Below are 17,046 nucleotides of genomic sequence, written 5' to 3' on the forward strand. Positions count from 1 at the left end.
GGACCACCGGAGGGAGGAAAAGGAGGAGTTTAACTTTCGCTCGTGTTCCGCTTCAGGGCGGGAGGGTAGGAGTGGGGAAGATTCGCCCTGAATTATAATTACCCTATTCAATGTACCATTAACACGGCAGGCAGACAGTGTCAACATTTGTCAAGGATTTCCAAAGATCCTTGTTTTATTGGTCAAATACTGCTTTTTATTCATTCATATTATCTGTCTAGAGGTCCACAAACAACATTATTAAAACCAACTTCAAGTTCATTTAGGAGCTCAAATGACTACAGGTTTCAGGAAAAAAAAAAATCTATTCCTATGTCAGAGAAAAGGTTTCAAATAAAGTAATATGACCTCATTAAGAAATAAATATTCATAATCACATGTTTTACCATCTCTTTTAATCTTTCAAACTGTGATCCTGGAAATAAGCTTCAAGAACATTCAAAACAGTCCGGTTATTAATTTTGTCATATTCTTTTACCACTAAAAGTTTAGTAACCCATACCTTTCCTCTCTCTTCTAGTAGTTAATTCATAAGATGGAAATTAATGTCTTCACGTTTAGAGGTAGGGAGTATCTCGCCCATCAGTTACAATGCACTAGTTACCAGCAGACATGCATTGCGCGAAGCAGTCTAACCATGGAACTCAGAACTTGAGTTCCATTTCCGAGCATCAGAATGTTATAGGAATGCTAAGATCACCCCTGCACTGCCTGTCAGTCTCATAGCAGACCTTGTGGGGAGTAGCTTTGTAAGTGACACTGAAGAAAGTTTATTAACACACACAAACTTTAGGCCAATCCCTCATAGAGGCGCAAAGAAATAAAATCAACATTCTTCATTACTTACCTGCATCAATTCATACTGAATTCATATTCAATCTGAGTGGACTACCTTCAAGGTTGCTGTAGAAATATGTTTTTTGTAGAACTTTAGAATTACATGAATACCTAGTGATAAGGGCGTCTCTGAAATCTATAGGCTATTTGGGACATGTTTCTCTTATCCAAAAAAAAAAAAAGAGAGAGAGAGAGTACCAGAAACATGCTTAATAAAAATGTTCCAGGTACACCAGGCACACTTATATAGAACAATCTGTGAATAATTTAAAATTCTGGGACACCTGGGTGGCTCAGTGGGTTAAGCCTCTGCTTTCGGCTCAGGTCATGATCTCAGGGTCCTGGGATCGAGTCCCGCATCGGGCTCTCTGCTCGGTAGGGAGCCTGCTTCCTCTTCTCTCTCTCTGCCTGCCTCTCTGCCTACTTGTGATTTCTGTCTGTCAAATAAATAAATAAAATCTTTAAAAAATAATAATAATAATAATTTAAAATTCTTAGTGTCACAGTACTCCAGTGAGGGCCAAATTGTTACATTTTTAACAAACAGTGAAAGCATAAGGTTTACAACCATATGACCTGCTTCATTCCCATTCTAAGCATGGTTAGCACGGAACACTGACTTGAACAAGCCACACTCCTAGACTGAAGGATCTTTCATGTATTTGCAAATAGGCTCTCAGTGTTTTCTGTGCATCCATGCTTTTCCAACACTGGACAAGTGACAGAACACTTGGGTAATAATCTTGCTGCACCAGGAGAGGCCTCACTCATGGTTGTTACACAGAGATGGTGATCTAAAAAATTCAGGAGGTCACAGCACTTACAGGAAAAAGTATGATTTCAAACAAAATGACAAATTAGTACCACAAAGAACAAGATACATGATTAATCCAGTGAGAACTCAACGTCGGCTACTCACCTGTCTCAACCCCAGTGTCTTTGTGTCCCACATCTGCTTTATATTCCAGAAAAAGGGCTGCTCGCATTTCTGGCAAGAATCACTCTCTAACCACTGAGGAGCCTGGGGGAGAAGAAAGTCAAAGCCATCATTGGAACATCTCCTTGTTTACTAGGATTTCTCAGGGTTAATACCACAGTTTCAGACCTTGCTGGGTTGTTAGCATTTTTTTAAAAACTTCCTCATTTTAGCTTTTGCCATATTCAATATTATGTATTTTCCATAATCTCTATCATTTTAGCAATGTTGACAAGATTGTTCCATTTTTGGGGCGCCTGGGTGGCTCAGTGGGTTAAGGCCTCTGCCTTCGGTTCAGGTCATGATCCCAGGGTCATGGGATCGAGCCCCGCATCAGGCTCTCTGCTCAGCAGGGAGCCTGCTTCCCCCCAGCCCCGCTCTCTGCCTGCCTCTCTGCCTACTTGTGATCTCTGTCAAATAAATAAATAAAATCTAAAAAAAAAAGATTGTTCCGTTTTTAATGTATATAGATAGGAAGGAGTAATTCAGTTTTCACTGTGAACTCCTAAGGGTTGTCTTCATGTATTTCTTTTCTGTGCCAGATATTGTTTAATATCTATATCCAGTTGAGTGAAAGCCCATTTCTTACAGAATCTAGTGAACTACCACTTGGGAAGTCTTGCAAGGTCACAGGGTGGCCAACAGGAGCATTCTTCCGGGTGTATCTCGTGTCAGACAGATTTGCCACCCCCTGCCCCCAGCTCCTGGGAGCTCTTGTGTCTCACACCACCCTCAGACCTCTGCTCCAGCACTGGCCTCTCTGTGCTGTCATCCTTTATGCCCATTTCCTCTCTGTCACTAACCTGTCATTCACCAGGCTCGCCCATCTTTGTGTAGGGATAGCCTGTCACAGACTAGATTCTTGATGAATTTTTATTGAAAGAGGATGACTAAAGTCTCAGCATTACTTTAACAAGGGCTTAGAAAATATCTCTCTAAACAAACCATTACAAATTGTACCCGATTAGGGGCACCTGGACGGCTCAGTCAGCTAAGCATCTGCCTTGGGTTCAGCTCACGATCTCAGGGTCTTGGGATCCAGCCCCACGTCATTCAGTGGGAATCGTGCTTCTCCTTCTGCCCCTCCCCCACTCCTGCTTTCTCTCTCTCTCTCTCCAATAAACTAAAAAAAAAAAAAAAAACAAACCAAAAAACCAAATTGTACACTATTACAAGATGAAATAATTTAAAGTTATCATTCAACCTCAATCACTTACCATTCTATATGTGCACAAATAGAAAACATGCATTTCTATCAATTAAACCAAAGACTATGACAAAATAATCCTTTTGATCTTGAAATTGGGACGCAGAAGAAAAATATCCACGGTAAGAGGAGACAATGCTGGGAGAACACAGACACCGCATCACACCGACCCTTCTAACACAGGCAGGAGAGACTGAGGACTTTCAACACTCAAACCCGGACTTCTGGGGGCTTCAAGGACGGGTGCCCTTACTTCCTTATTTTGTTTCCTATTGCATCAGAACTTTTGGCTTTCCTACTTCTTATTTCAGCGATGTCACCAGAAATATTTCTACACATGACAGCCATGACAAAGGTGTTTCTTGGTGGGGTCGGGGGGAGCACTCACAAATCACAGGACATGTGCTGAGACAGAAGAGAGGTCCCTTTAAACAACAGAGCCGTGCTGGAAGGACGGGAGGACGGACAGAGCAACAGGAACAGGCACCGTCTGGCTGCAGAACCACCTCTGCTTCTGTGGTCCATGGAACCGGAAGGAGGTCTGGGAACAGTGCTTGAGCACCCCGTCCCCCACAGTGGGCCCTGCCGCCAGCGGCACAGGGGAGGGGACGCAGAGGCCACGGTCTGGTCTCATGGCTGGGAACCCCGCCGGCCGGACGCCCACAGCACCACACGCACGTGCAACAGATCACGAGACGTGTTCAGGGCGGCAGGATCCAAGCAGGAGGAGCCCCGGGTGAGGGCGTGAGGAAGGCGTGAGTGAACCCGGGTGAAGTGCTCGCACGGCGCCCGGTATGCGAAGCGTCACGCACGTGCGGGCCGGGCGCTGAGATCGGCTGTGCCTTATTTCACCCGATTCTCCACACAACCGCAGGGCGCACAGGCAACACCGTCCTCACTGTGCCGCAGACGAACCGGGGCTCTGACCCTGGGAGACGCAGTGGCCGCAGCCTGAGCCCCGGTGCCTGTCGGACACACTCCACACAGCTGCCGCACGTGGGCCTCTGGGGCGGGACCCGTGAGGTCTCCACCCGTGGCTCTGGGGGGGGACCGCCAACGGAACCGGGTCCCTGCCCTCAGGAGCGTCGCTCTGTCTAGGGGTTTAGGAAAGAATATTACTTCGCTGAGCTGCAGGAGAGAGCGGCTCGAAGGAAGAAGGGTAAGTTTGAAGTAATCTGAGGTAACAAACCAAAAACATCAGAAAGAAACAGGCTTTCTGGGACAGTTTACTGTAAGGAATACCCGTCACTGCTATGCTCTAGGCTGTCAGGAAGCAGGCGGTTATGTGCTTACTCCCTGCAGAGGAAAAACTCTCCTTTCCTAAGAAGAGCAAAAGAGAATATTAATCAGGAATTCTGCTCAAAGATGACGCAGCAAGAACAGCCCCTTGCACCACCACCACCGGCTGGGCAAAAACGCACACCGTACTAACGTATACACACACACTAACGCGTGCCATCACACACCCTGGGATCTACTAGTTTAAAAGTTTTCTTTTAAAGAGGATCCAGTCTAATGATTACTTGCTCGTTTATATTTCATGCCTACCTCCAAAAAGGAGCCCCTCTAATTATGATCTGGCAGGGAAACAACTGCCCCAATCAGCATCTCCAGGTGACTCAGAAAGAAATTCCAAGCAAGCAGTGTGGGCCTAGAGAATCTGGGCCTTTGCCTAAGGAAGTCCTACAAATTGTACAAACCCTAACTCAGGGCCAGAACCTTATAGATCACAGGCTGTTTCACTTTGTGCTATACTAAGCTGGTTTAAAAAAAAAAAAAAAACTACTAAAAATAATGCATTTTTAAAAAGATTTATTGATTTACTTTAGAGAAAACAGATATAGTGCATGGGGGTGGGGCAGAGGGAGAGGGAGAGAAAATCTCAAGCAGATTCCATACTGAGCATGGACCCTAATATAGGGCTTGATCTCGGAATCCTGAGATCATGACCTGAGCTGAAACCCAGGTGCCCGAATAATGCATCATTTTTATATAATTTGCTTCCCCACCAACACTGTCAACTACTGGGAGAGAAGCTAGTCGAGCACCATGTGCTACCAGCCAGCATGCAAGTGATCCTGGGTAATCTTCCACAAACAATTAAAGAGAGAACCACCTACACAGGAAGTGGCCTGAGTGATGGCGCTGTATTTTCTTTCCCTAGACATACAGATAAACTCCATAATTGTGTAATCTTGAAGGGGGGGGTGGAATCTTGCTTTTATTTTGTCATTCTTTCCTAAAAGAATTTAGTAAGGATAAGAACAGTGGATTGAAATCCAAGTGGGTAAGCCCTTAGGGGAACCACCAGCAACACTGGCCCCAGGGGGCACCTTCCCACGTGAACCAGGGAACACAGTTAGCTGTGTTCTCAACAAAATCAAAACAAAGAGACCAAGAGCCCAGGAAACCGAACAGTATACTAGTTGTTCTTGACACCTGAATCTAGCAGCTTTTGTAAAACACAGCTAAAATAAATCTTTGTAAGGAAAGTGTCCATAATTAATATTAAGCCAATATTATATGTATTTAATGAATTACCTTAAGCCTTACCAAAATATCTTGCCGCACACAGGTAATCAAGATTTCCTACACTTAACTCATCTCACAAGGTTACTACAAAAGCTAGTGATCACTACTTCTCCACATATGGACTTCATTTTATTATTTATGTATAGGTTACTCTATTTCCTTCATGAGATTACAAGCCTACAAAAAGCAGGCAAGAATCTGCATAATGAGCATGGTAGCCATAAAACTTGAAAATGAGTAATGTCGCCTTGATTACGATTTCTGTGGTATGCCTAAGATGCAGGTTTATTTGGTGAAAACGAGACTCCCGAGTAATCAGGAGGCCCCACAAAGCAGACGTGCGCGGAGTGGGGTGGAAACAGTGCACCCACGCCCAGAGGCTGCTTCGAGGGGCACATGGGGCCTCTGCAGGACCCCGGTGACGTCACACAGCCTGAGTGTAGTGCCATGCAGTGCCGTAACCCTCTATGAGGCAGATGCACCTGCCTCCAGACCTGTGAGCCATCCTGTAGGGGCTCAAAAGATGTCTGAAGTTCAACTGTAAGCCCTCAGTTCCTCACACTCTAAAATCTCTTCTGAGTCAACAAAGAGGCAACTCTTCTGCTATTTACATCACAGGTTGGAAAAGACAGATAATAACCATGCTGGCAGACATGAGAATGGAAATCCTGCCTGGAAGTCAGCTGACACCATCTATAAAAAGCCTTAAGACATCTCCTTATCCCAGAAGGTCTATTTTCAGAAATCTGAAATAAATGAACAATCACACAATGACAAGGTCAAGAATGTTCACTGCAGCATTATGTAAAATAGAAAAAACAACCAAGTTGGCCATCGATAAGAGAACAGACTGGTGGCTGCTAGAGGAGAAGTATGGAGGTGGGGGAAAGGAGTGAAGGGGGTCAAAAGGTGACCCAAGAATCTGGGGGGTCTCCTAAGCGCCTACCCACTTGGATTTCAATCCACTACTCTTACCCTTGATAAATTCTTTTAGAAAAAAAAAGTTGCAAACTAAAAGCAAGATTCCCACCTTCAAGATTACACGATTATGGAGTGTACGTTCTTCAATACAAGAAATTAAAGTTTTGAAACGATGGGTGGTGCTGGATGCTAACTGGGCTCATCATGGGATCATGGTCCAATACCTATGAATGCTGAATTGCTATTTTCATACCTGAAGTTCATATAAAGATATATGTCAATTATTTCTCAATTTAAAAGAAGATGGCGAGGTTGTTTAGACAATCAGTGAATCTGCCTCAAGAACTAGAAGAGGTTTTGGAAGTTGTGTCATTGAATGACCCTACTTGAAAGAGGGTGGAACGGACACTCAGAGACAATGACACTCCTCTGAACAAGGTCCCACAACTAGTTGGTGGCCCCAGCAAATGAGAACACCCGTATCCTAAAAAGAACACTATGTCAACATATGCTCAGTGGAAAATAAAGCAGAGGATAGAGATATTCTTTCCCAGGAAAACATGAGGCTCCTGGCAAGGTCCCGGGCACTAGTCACAGCAGGCATCCCAGAGTATCGGGTAACAGGGATGCCGTGGGGCTGCTGCAGTGCTTCCTGCGCCTGCGCACAGTGCGTGCCCCAGGCAACACAGGGAACTGTCTCCGGCATGTTCTCAGTGCACGTCTGCATACTGAAAACAGCCCACATCCTCAATCTGTGGGCAAGGCCTGTCACTGCGGAAACTCTCACGTGGGGAGAGGACACGGGACAAACTGACAGGCAGGACCTTGTCAGATAATAACCAGTAAGTACAAGGGAGAGGGGCTGGGGCTGTCTGTGACCTGGTCAGCATCGAGAGCCCACAGGGTGGGAAGCCAAGAAGCCAGGTCCTCGGGGACCTCTCCACATCAGCCTTGCCCTGCTCCTTCTCTTACCTCCTCTCTGCTAACGTCCATGTTCCACACTGCAATCCCACCATCCGAGGAACAGGAGACCAGCTGCCTTGTGAGCTGAAGGTAACACAGCGACTGCACTCTGTCACTGTAAACAACACACATCAGTCACTCGTCTCAATGTGGAGAAACATAGATACTGTCTTCACTTAGGCTCCAATCTCTCCCCTTGCTGGAACCAGCCACTGGCATTTTATCATTGACAATTTGGTATAATTTCCTGGCTTCTAGTCTAAACTTGGATCAGCATTCTGTAACTTATTACACAGCATAGTCACTTCTATGAAATAAAAACTACTTTCAAGTCAGTCCCTCAGAATTGCAGGCTGTGCACAGATAGGGCAATGGCTGTTTTCAGGACCAGTCACTGTGGTCCATTCCTTTTCAGGTATACATGACTCACCTACCTGCTCATAACAAAGAATAAAGGAGGGGTGACTCCCTTACTGGAACACAACCCATAAGAATAGGTGATGAAACGCCAGAGACAATGGACACACATACTTGCCCGTGCACTCGCTCGTGCACACACATGCGCACACACAATGATGGAACGAAATCTGCCTCCTTCCCATATGCTTGTCAGACTCCTTTCTGGATCCCTACAAAGCAATCTCCTGCCCTGCAGACTTGTGTGAAGCATCTTTCCTGGGGCGCCTGAGGGGCTTGGTCAGTTAAGTGTCTGCCTTCAGCTCAGGTCATGATCCCAGGGTCCTGGGATCAAGCCTCGCATCAGGCTCCCTGCTCAGCAGGCAATCTGCTTCTCTCTCTCCCTCTGCCTCTCCCCCTGCTTCTGCATGCTCTCTCAATCTCTCTCTGCCTAATAAATAAATAAAATCTTAAAAAAAAAAAAAAAAAAAAGAATCTTTCCTTGGCTAATTTTCAATGTGATTCTGCTTACAGTAAGCAGCAACAGGCTAACCAATGGGGAGGAAAGGCCAGTGTCCCTTCCCTCTCAAAACCAGAAGGCAAGAGCCTGGGTATTACACTGTCCTAGCTCAGCTGACTGTGTCAAACCACACCCACATGTGACATTTCAGAATAAAAGAACAAATCGGGCATCCAGTTCGAGACAGGCTCAGCACGGCATTCCACGCCATCTTCCACGGTCAAAATCTCACCGGAACCTCCTTAACAGCCCCCCCAGCAGGTAGTTCAACAGGGTGACTCCTCAGGAGAGGCAGGTGGCAAGTGCTCTTTGGACTAAGAAGGAAGAAGACCCTGGGCTCTATTTTTGTTCTACAACATCAGTCAGGACTCACAGAAGAGCAGTTAAAAGGGACTGAGTGAGCCCCAGTAAATGGCTGTCTTAACAGATGGGGTTTGAGAAAGCAGGAGCAGACTACGAATGCTGCCCTCCCGCCCCCACAGACTCTGATTCTGTCCCCACCCCCACAAACAGTCACGCACTGATGGCCTTGCAGCAAGAGCGTGCGGCCTTTCCGTCCCCCGATGTCCCACATGATGATGCTGTTGTCAGAGGCTCCTGAGAAGAGTAACCGCTGAATAGGGTCCCACCAGAGGCAGGCGATGCTTCCTACAGGGCAGAGAGAGGGCGAGGTTAGGTACAGCTTTCCACCTGCACAGCTGGACTGAACAAGGACCAGCTGAGCCCCGAAGTCAAAACATCTCTTTGCTGTGTGAAAGGTCATTCAATGCTTTATCATGAGTCGCTGAGAAGAAAGAGCACATCCATCAGACTTGTAAGATAATGATCTTTGGTTGGACATCAAACTACTTTGGACACAAAGATGTTCAAAGAAATATTTTTCATTCTGTATCAAAAAAAATTACACAATAGCTATATATATATATACACACACACACACATATATATATATGTATGTATATACATAAAGCTAACGCTATTTCATGAGAAAAGACAGCGAAGATTATTGTGGTCAACTTGGGTAATCTAAAAATCTAGATTATTCCAGGTCTCCAACATTGCAGGTGTTTTACCTTATGATACATGTTTAAGAAAATTAAATTGAGGGTCTCAGAAAAAAAATGGTCTGTAGGTATACCATACAATTATGCCAGAGAATTTAGGTAAAAAAGTCCAAACTTCACAATTCACATTCTCTGTTGGGTGAACTTATCAGATTCAATATCCTTGGGAAATCTTTCTTTCTACAGCTCTCTAATCTATTTCTCTCTCAACAGATTTCTCTCTTCATTATTCTACTGATTACTGCCTATCTTGAAAAATTATTAATAAACAATAAAACAGAACCCGTCACACAAGTTAATAATATTTTTGGTGGTTATAGAGAAAACTGATGAAGTCATACTCAAAAGCAAACAACAGTAACTAGTTTCTCACAGAAACTTAACGTAAGTGAAAAGAAAAGTGTTCTGCAAAACTGGCTTCAGGGAACAATTATGCATAAATTTAAGCCTGTGCCCCATACACTTCAGCTAGAGGCCTTACAGCAGATAAACACGGGGCTTTGCTATAAACACCACGAAGCAGTTACCAGAACCCGGTCTGTCCTTAGCAACACAGAGAATACTTGTGAGCCTGGGGATCATGAGACCATTAGTCATAAACACAAGTGGTTTCCTTAGGGGCTGTGCTTTCCTGCCCAAATACATTCTAACTTGCTGTTCTTCTCCTCTTTCCCCTTTGCTCAAAAAGGTCCCTGATCTAACGCACTCGATTTCACCCAAATAGATCAGCTAAGAAGCACGGAGTACATTCAACTTGTTATACTAAAAACACTGTTTTCGGGGCACCTGGGTGGCTCAGTTGGTTAAAGCCTCTGCCTTCGGCTCCGGTCATGATCCCAGGGTCCTGGGATCAAGCCCTGCATCGGGCTCTCTGCTCAGTGGGGAGCCTGCTTCCTCCTCTCTCTCTGCCTGCCTCTCTGCCTGCTTGTGATCTCTGTCTGTCAAATTAAAAAAAGAATAAAAATAAAATACACTGTTTTCAAAAATAAGTTCATCATTAATTCTTTGAACAAATCCCCATTTCTTCAGTCTAAACCAAACAGTGGCAAAACTTCTAATTTGCTACCCAATACAGCCAAATGAGTTTTAAAACCCTTCCACAGAACCTGGCCAACTGCGCTGGAAAAATAGTAAAATTCCACCCATTCTTTCCCCTCAGTCCCTAACTGAGCAGAGGCAGAACCAGCCCAGACATTTCTCCTAATTGTATTGCTCTATCAGGTCTTGTTCGGTATCCCAGAAACCGAACCCCACCTCAAAAATCTTCTAAAGGTCTCACCACTTACAAGAAATTTTCAAAGACCTTCTGAAAATAACTTAAAAAGGCAAACATAATGGAAAGTATTACCCCCACGAGCAATCTGGAAAGGATTTTGATGACATGAAACCCAGCTCAACACCCTATCTTCACTTCGCTTTCAGTCTTTCAGATCTGAATCCCACATTTGGCCAATCAAACTGAAACTGACAGGTCAGAAGAGCAGATCATTCATGAAGCTGCAGGGCTGAGAACTGAGTCTGGATGCCCAAATTAGGAGAAAAACCTGTGGGTGATCACAAAGCCTACCTTCATGACCTTTGAGGGTCGTAATGACTGAACAGGAGTTCTGTTCCAGCTTCAGAAGCGTGATCTGTCCGGAATAATCGCCAACAAAAGCATACTGAGTATCAAAATCGTATCTGTGGAGAAGCAGTCAAGGATACGTAACACAATCCATCTAGAAGTCATCAAACAGAAAAATGTGCATTTTAAAGACCTAAGCATAAAACTATGAGACAGGAAGTACCCAACTGAAATTCATGCATTATGTACATATTTAAGAAAACAAGCTTTCAAGCTGGTAAATGTTCTTAGGAAAATTAATATTCATTCATTTAACAACAATTCATGGAGTACCTATGACTATTGTAATCAATGCCCTAGGAATTAGGAGTAAAAAACGTTAAGGAGTGACAGAGAAGTGAGACATGAAAACAAGTAATTTTAATCGAATTATAAGAGAGTTTAAAAAAGTAGAATAACAGTGAAAACAGCAAAAAAGAATTGAAACAAAATTGCTTTTTATGAACTATCTCTGGAGATAATGTAAAACTGATAGCAAATACGACATGTGCACCCATCCTTCTTTGGCGTAAATGATGCAGCTTTAAATGAAAAGCATGGTTTATTTTAAATTGCTGTGGAGAGTTTCATCATCCAAAAGACAGCTATTTGGGGCAGTGGTAAATTTAAATTTTAAAAATATATTAACTATTGATAACAATGCATTACTTTCTAAGTCACTTAATGGGCATAGATAGACCTTTATGGCCAATCTGCAGCGTAAACACATCAGGATAACCACTGCTTTGATTCCAAAACACAGGTCAAAAGGAGCATCACAGTCTGGGCCATGACTCTGTGATTCTGCCATTTTCGATCAGTCCATATGAAAAGCCCAGCACATAACAGAAACACTTAATTAGCAAATTAAATATCTGAGTATTTTTCCCTTACTTGATTCTGAAGTGTATGGTACTGCTTTAATGCTTACTTTAAATATCTCATGCTGTGCATTGATTTGTAGCAAACATTTTTTTATAGAGGTTTTCAATGGAAAAAAAAAAAGAATTTACTATGCCAGACATCCAACTCTAAAAGAAACTACTGTGGGGCATCTGCCTGTTGACAGCCTTGATCTTGCTGTGACTAAGATACACAGCTACCACGAGAAGTCCCTAGCAAGGGCAAATTGTACATGAAACAAATTCCTTACAGCGATAGAAAACCATGAAAGCAGCAATTTATTAACATTCTGGGGGATTCTGAGGCACTTCTGAGAATATGGAAAGGATTATGAACCCTCTCCACACATTCACACAAACTATGAAACTCCTCTAAGCCCGTTTATGAAGAACTCTAGGGTCACAAATCCTTACTATATTCTCTTTCAGGGTCTGCCAATAAGCAAATAAAAGATCGGTTCCTTTCTACCTTTATTCAACAAAAAAGTCTTTTCTTTCACCTTGAAATGCAAAGGAATAGGGGGTGAGGGTTTGCATTAATGAGGTTTAGGTTTCCAAGATTTTGTATTAAGAATGGATAGTACCTCCCAATAAGAACAGTAATTCACCTAATTGTTATTTTTAATACACCAATTTTATACCAAAGAAAAGCAGATACGGGAAGTCTTGCATTTCAAGTGAAATACACAGGAGTCACTCGGTCTTTGGATCTCAACGGACAGGTTACGAGCGTACTCAAAGCCAACTACTGAGCAGAGGAGGTGCTGGGCAGGAGGAGGTCCAGCCCTTGGAAGGATACTGTAAGCACGAAGCCCAGGAGGTGAAGAAATGCCTCCCCAGCATGTTGCCGCTGCGGGTGCACATCCAGCTGACACACTTGTCGTGGCCGGTGCTAATGACCCACTCGGTGGCCAGGCTGAAGATGATCGCAGACACCCGGTTCTGATGAGCTGCGGGGAGAGAAAAGGAAATCAGCACCCTTCGCGAAGAAACGGGACCTTCCGGATCAGAACCGAGCCCCACCTTCTCCAGCTGTCCAGCCGGGAGACCCACAGTCTGAACAGGGGTACCAGGGAAACGCCTGTGCGCTGAGAGCAGCTTCAGATAACTGCCCTACCCGACCTCACCAACAGGCTTTCCACCGTCCAGCTGCCCTGTCTCCCCATCTGATGGACAATCGTGAGCTGCAGGTTACTAAAGACTGATGCTCAAGGGGGGATTCCAATAACTCATCAAAGAGCAGACCTTTTTTTCCCCTCTTCTGTACTTGAGAACATTTTTACTTTGCTAGTACTATCAATAAGGTCCATATGGAAGGAAGTAGTATTTTCTTAAAGGAGCAATGTGTTTTTATAGCCTATCACTTCAGTACTTTGACCTTTTAGAAAACACTGGCATTGTAAAGGCGCCTGGGTGGCTCAGTTGGTTAAGTGACTGACTCTTGGTCTTGGCTCAGGTCGTGATCTCAGGGTAGTGAGATGGAGCCCAGGCTGGGGAAGTGAGAGGTCTGCTTCTCTCCCTCGGCACACCCCACCCCCCGGCCCCAAACCCTGCTCAGGCTCTGCTCTGAAATAAATAAATCTTAAAAAAAGAAAGAAAAAGAAAACACTAGAATTGTAAACAAGAGAACTTAAATTTTCTGAAATTAAAAAAAAAATAGCGTAGGTATTTTGTTTCTGGAAGAATTTCTGCTTGTGTAACTTTTTATTATTTATAAAAACAAAGTACTTATAGAGTACTGTATTCCAAAATAATAGCTGAGAATGAGGAAAGTATTCTATTACCTAACTCCTGAAATGTTGCATTTCCAGCTGACTGTAAGCCACACTGGGACAGTGACCTGTCAGTCTACTTCATCTAGTGTAGGACCTGGCATGCAGCAAGTGTTTAACAAATGCCCAATCTGATGAATGAAGTCAGAGGCTAAACAGAGAAACTTCTGACCTTGCTCTCAGCTGTTCAGGTTGTTTTGGAAGAACCCAGGGACACCTTCTTATAAATTAATTAGGAAATACTACAACTCTGTGAGTACAGGGGTAAAATCATGAACAGACATTCATCAAACCTAACAAATGATCGCCATTAAGTAAAGCTTAAATAATTTATAAATTGAGGACTATTTTGATCATCAAACAGGCAAAAAAACATTTGTTAAGAGCAATGATGCATAGGCTGGATGAGCTAATACTCTCAACCACCACTCATGGGCCTGTAAAAGCTTACGCTAATGCGAGGAGAAGATTGCAAAATAAATCTAGAGCATTAAAACACTTTTTAATGTTCAACCCAGTTACTCCATTTTTAGGAATTTGTCTTAGAAGCAACCAGGGTTACAGGATTAGAGTCAGAGTCAAGGACACGCACACACTATGTATGTATATATGAAATATACACTCACAGATATACACACACACAAACACACACGTTGTCATATATATTAGTGTGTGTTATCAAAAAACTGAAGCAGTACATAAGCTGAAAAATAGAAGAATGGTTAAATTAAATCTGATAATGCACCCAATGGACTAGTAAATGCAAATTTAAACACTGATAAGCAGGTAAAGGATGGTAAATAACCCTGAAGAGTTGACAGCATCCTCTATAATTGGGGGAAACACATCTACAAAGTTAATGTGAAAACCTAATTCTGATCACAAGAGACAGAGCTCTCGTTTTGTGTCTATCTATACGCATGTGTATGCAAGTATGTGTTTGTATTATAATTACCTGGGTAGGTCTTGATAAAGTTCATTTTATTAAAATCCTCAGAAACATGAAATTCCTAAAAGTAAACATATGCAATAAGAACACAGTTATGGTTTTAAAAACAGGAACTTAACTTTCAAAACAAAGTAAAATCCAAGACTAGCTATCACCAGAGTAGGGACTCAAGATTAGCTGTAACAGAATACTAGGGAATTGCTTCCTTCATCAGACTTGTCCTCAGGCCACGATCTCTGTTGGGGGCCAGACCGAAGAAAGGTGTTGCTGATCAGCATGGCGTTTTTGTTCAATTCTTCCTCCACAAGTGCAAGCTTTGTGGTCCCCCTCCCTCTACTGCAAAGGAGGCATCTTTGCTAATTCTGCGCTCTCTCGGCTACACTGAGTATTCCCAGGATGACACGCGTGAAACAAGACTGCAAAGATCTGTTAAGATAATTCTCAGCTGCAGCGAAAATAAGGCACTGGGAACCTCAGCAACGTAAGGGGGAAATTATACACATGCCATAGAGAACACACACAAAAAAGGGAAATTCAGAGACTGTGAGTGGCTTGCTTCTTTTAATATTCTTGTATTTTTCAAATACAAGTATTTGGAAATAAAGTATGTAATCCTTTATAAGTAGGAAAAAATAAAAGTATATGCTTTTTAATGAAAAAATCAGATTCAGCATAAAACCAAGAAGACAAAACTCTAAAGAAAAAACACTAAGAATTCTATTGATCAATGTTAACTGAAATTTCTTAAGGCGCTAAGGAACACGGGCATTAGGAACTGTTATACATACACACACACACACACACACAGAGGAATACTGATTCCTTGCTCTCCGTCTTGATATTGCGAAGTACAAAAATGTGTAAGTATATCTAAGTATGTGTATATGTATGCATTAATATATACAGTATATTGCATGTGTATATTTACACAGATATATACATACATACACGCTGGGGACAGTATAAATGTATTATTATATAGATCATTGTACATATACTGATCTGTATTGGATGGAAAATCGATAGATCAATTGTTACCAAATGATACACTGGGTTTGCACTGCCCCTTTGCACTGAAGAGCTAAGAGTTTTTATACGCTGTTCTACAATCACAGAGTCTACCCTTGAACTGGGAGCCACAAAAAGCATCCCTAGAGAGACAAAGTGTGCAACCATTGGAGGAACTATTTGTGCTTTATGGTTTCTGGTTATAAACGTGTCTGCACATCACCATGATATACCTATAAAATTTCCAGAAGGAGGAATACGCGAACACTGGCATCTACTACTACTATGGTATTCATAGCAGTCCCCAGCTGATGGCAAAGACCTGGGAGAGCCCAACCCTGCAGCCCTCGCCATCTGCCCACTGCTGAGTGAACTGCTTGGGCAGAGAGCCCATCCTTTCCACTGGCTTTTTCCTTCCTGGCCCTTAAACACACACTCAAGGCTTCTTAGCCTTTAACTCTAAAAACAAAACAAGGAGACACAACAAAACACTTTTAGCAGTTCTACGACTTTCCTCAGATCCTTCTCTAAAAATCAGCCCACACTGATGACCCACCATGGCACACGGCATACGGCACGGAAAGGGCTTCCCTTGCTCAGCACCAGCTGCTAACTGCTGCTCCCAAGGTCATTTTCCAGGTCTGACCTCATCCTCTCCCCACTGCACCTGGCCCTATGACTCACCCCTGCATGAAACTCACTGTCTCTCCGGCTTCCACAGTCACAGTGTCCTGGCTGGCTCTCCTCCCACTTTGCCCATTCTGCCTCCGTCTCCCCCAGGGGCTCCCAGTCGCTGAATTTCCCTTAAATACTGGTATTCCCGGGGAATATGACCTTGGCTCTCTGCTCTTCTCAGTCTACCTGCTCTTCCTAGTTGAGGCCAGTCACTGCTGTAGTTGCCACTGACACCTATGTCAGAGAACTCCCAACCCTACACTCCAGACCAAACCCTGAGGTTTACGTCCATGTACCCAACTATAGTACTCACCTCATCACTCTTCCCTCTATATCACAACTTTCCTGTCTTAGAACGTAGCTGACCACTCAGCACCACCATCCTGGCTAAAAATCTGGAAGCCACCTTCACCCCGTTCTCCATAAAACACCCACATCCAACTAGACATCAAGTCTGCCACCCAGATAGCTCTCAAAGCCAACGCCTCTTGTCCAGCGCTACCCCAGCATTTCAGTGTCACACTGGGGTCCTGAAACAGCCTCTTAACTGGGACGCCTCAGTTTCAACCTTGTCCCCTCAAACTCCACACACTGGCACAGTAAGCTCAAAAAAACAGAAACCCGACCATTCTATCCTCTGCTGCTTAATGCTCTTCAACGTCTCCCCCTTGTGCAGTGACTCCCTACTGCACCTGACCCCAAGGCTCACTTTTGAGAGAGG

General features: G+C 43.7%; 1 protein-coding gene across 1 annotated transcript in view; it reads right to left on the reverse strand.

Moving 5' to 3' along the window:
• Positions 1 to 17,046, reverse strand: part of WDFY1 (WD repeat and FYVE domain containing 1) — a 42,877-nt gene that overhangs the window by 4,476 nt on the left and 21,355 nt on the right. The window contains exons 4-9 of the mRNA XM_032857341.1: positions 14,649 to 14,703; positions 12,721 to 12,871; positions 10,984 to 11,096; positions 8,874 to 9,000; positions 7,446 to 7,551; positions 1,757 to 1,858 (exon numbers count right to left, since the gene is read on the reverse strand). Coding sequence (XP_032713232.1) covers positions 1,757 to 1,858; positions 7,446 to 7,551; positions 8,874 to 9,000; positions 10,984 to 11,096; positions 12,721 to 12,871; positions 14,649 to 14,703 — 654 coding nt within the window. The remainder of the gene's footprint in view (positions 1 to 1,756; positions 1,859 to 7,445; positions 7,552 to 8,873; positions 9,001 to 10,983; positions 11,097 to 12,720; positions 12,872 to 14,648; positions 14,704 to 17,046) is intronic.

Source organism: Lontra canadensis, unplaced genomic scaffold (assembly GCF_010015895.1).
Source record: "Lontra canadensis isolate GAN:19392208 unplaced genomic scaffold, GSC_riverotter_1.0 scaffold13, whole genome shotgun sequence".
NCBI lineage: Eukaryota > Metazoa > Chordata > Mammalia > Carnivora > Mustelidae > Lontra > Lontra canadensis.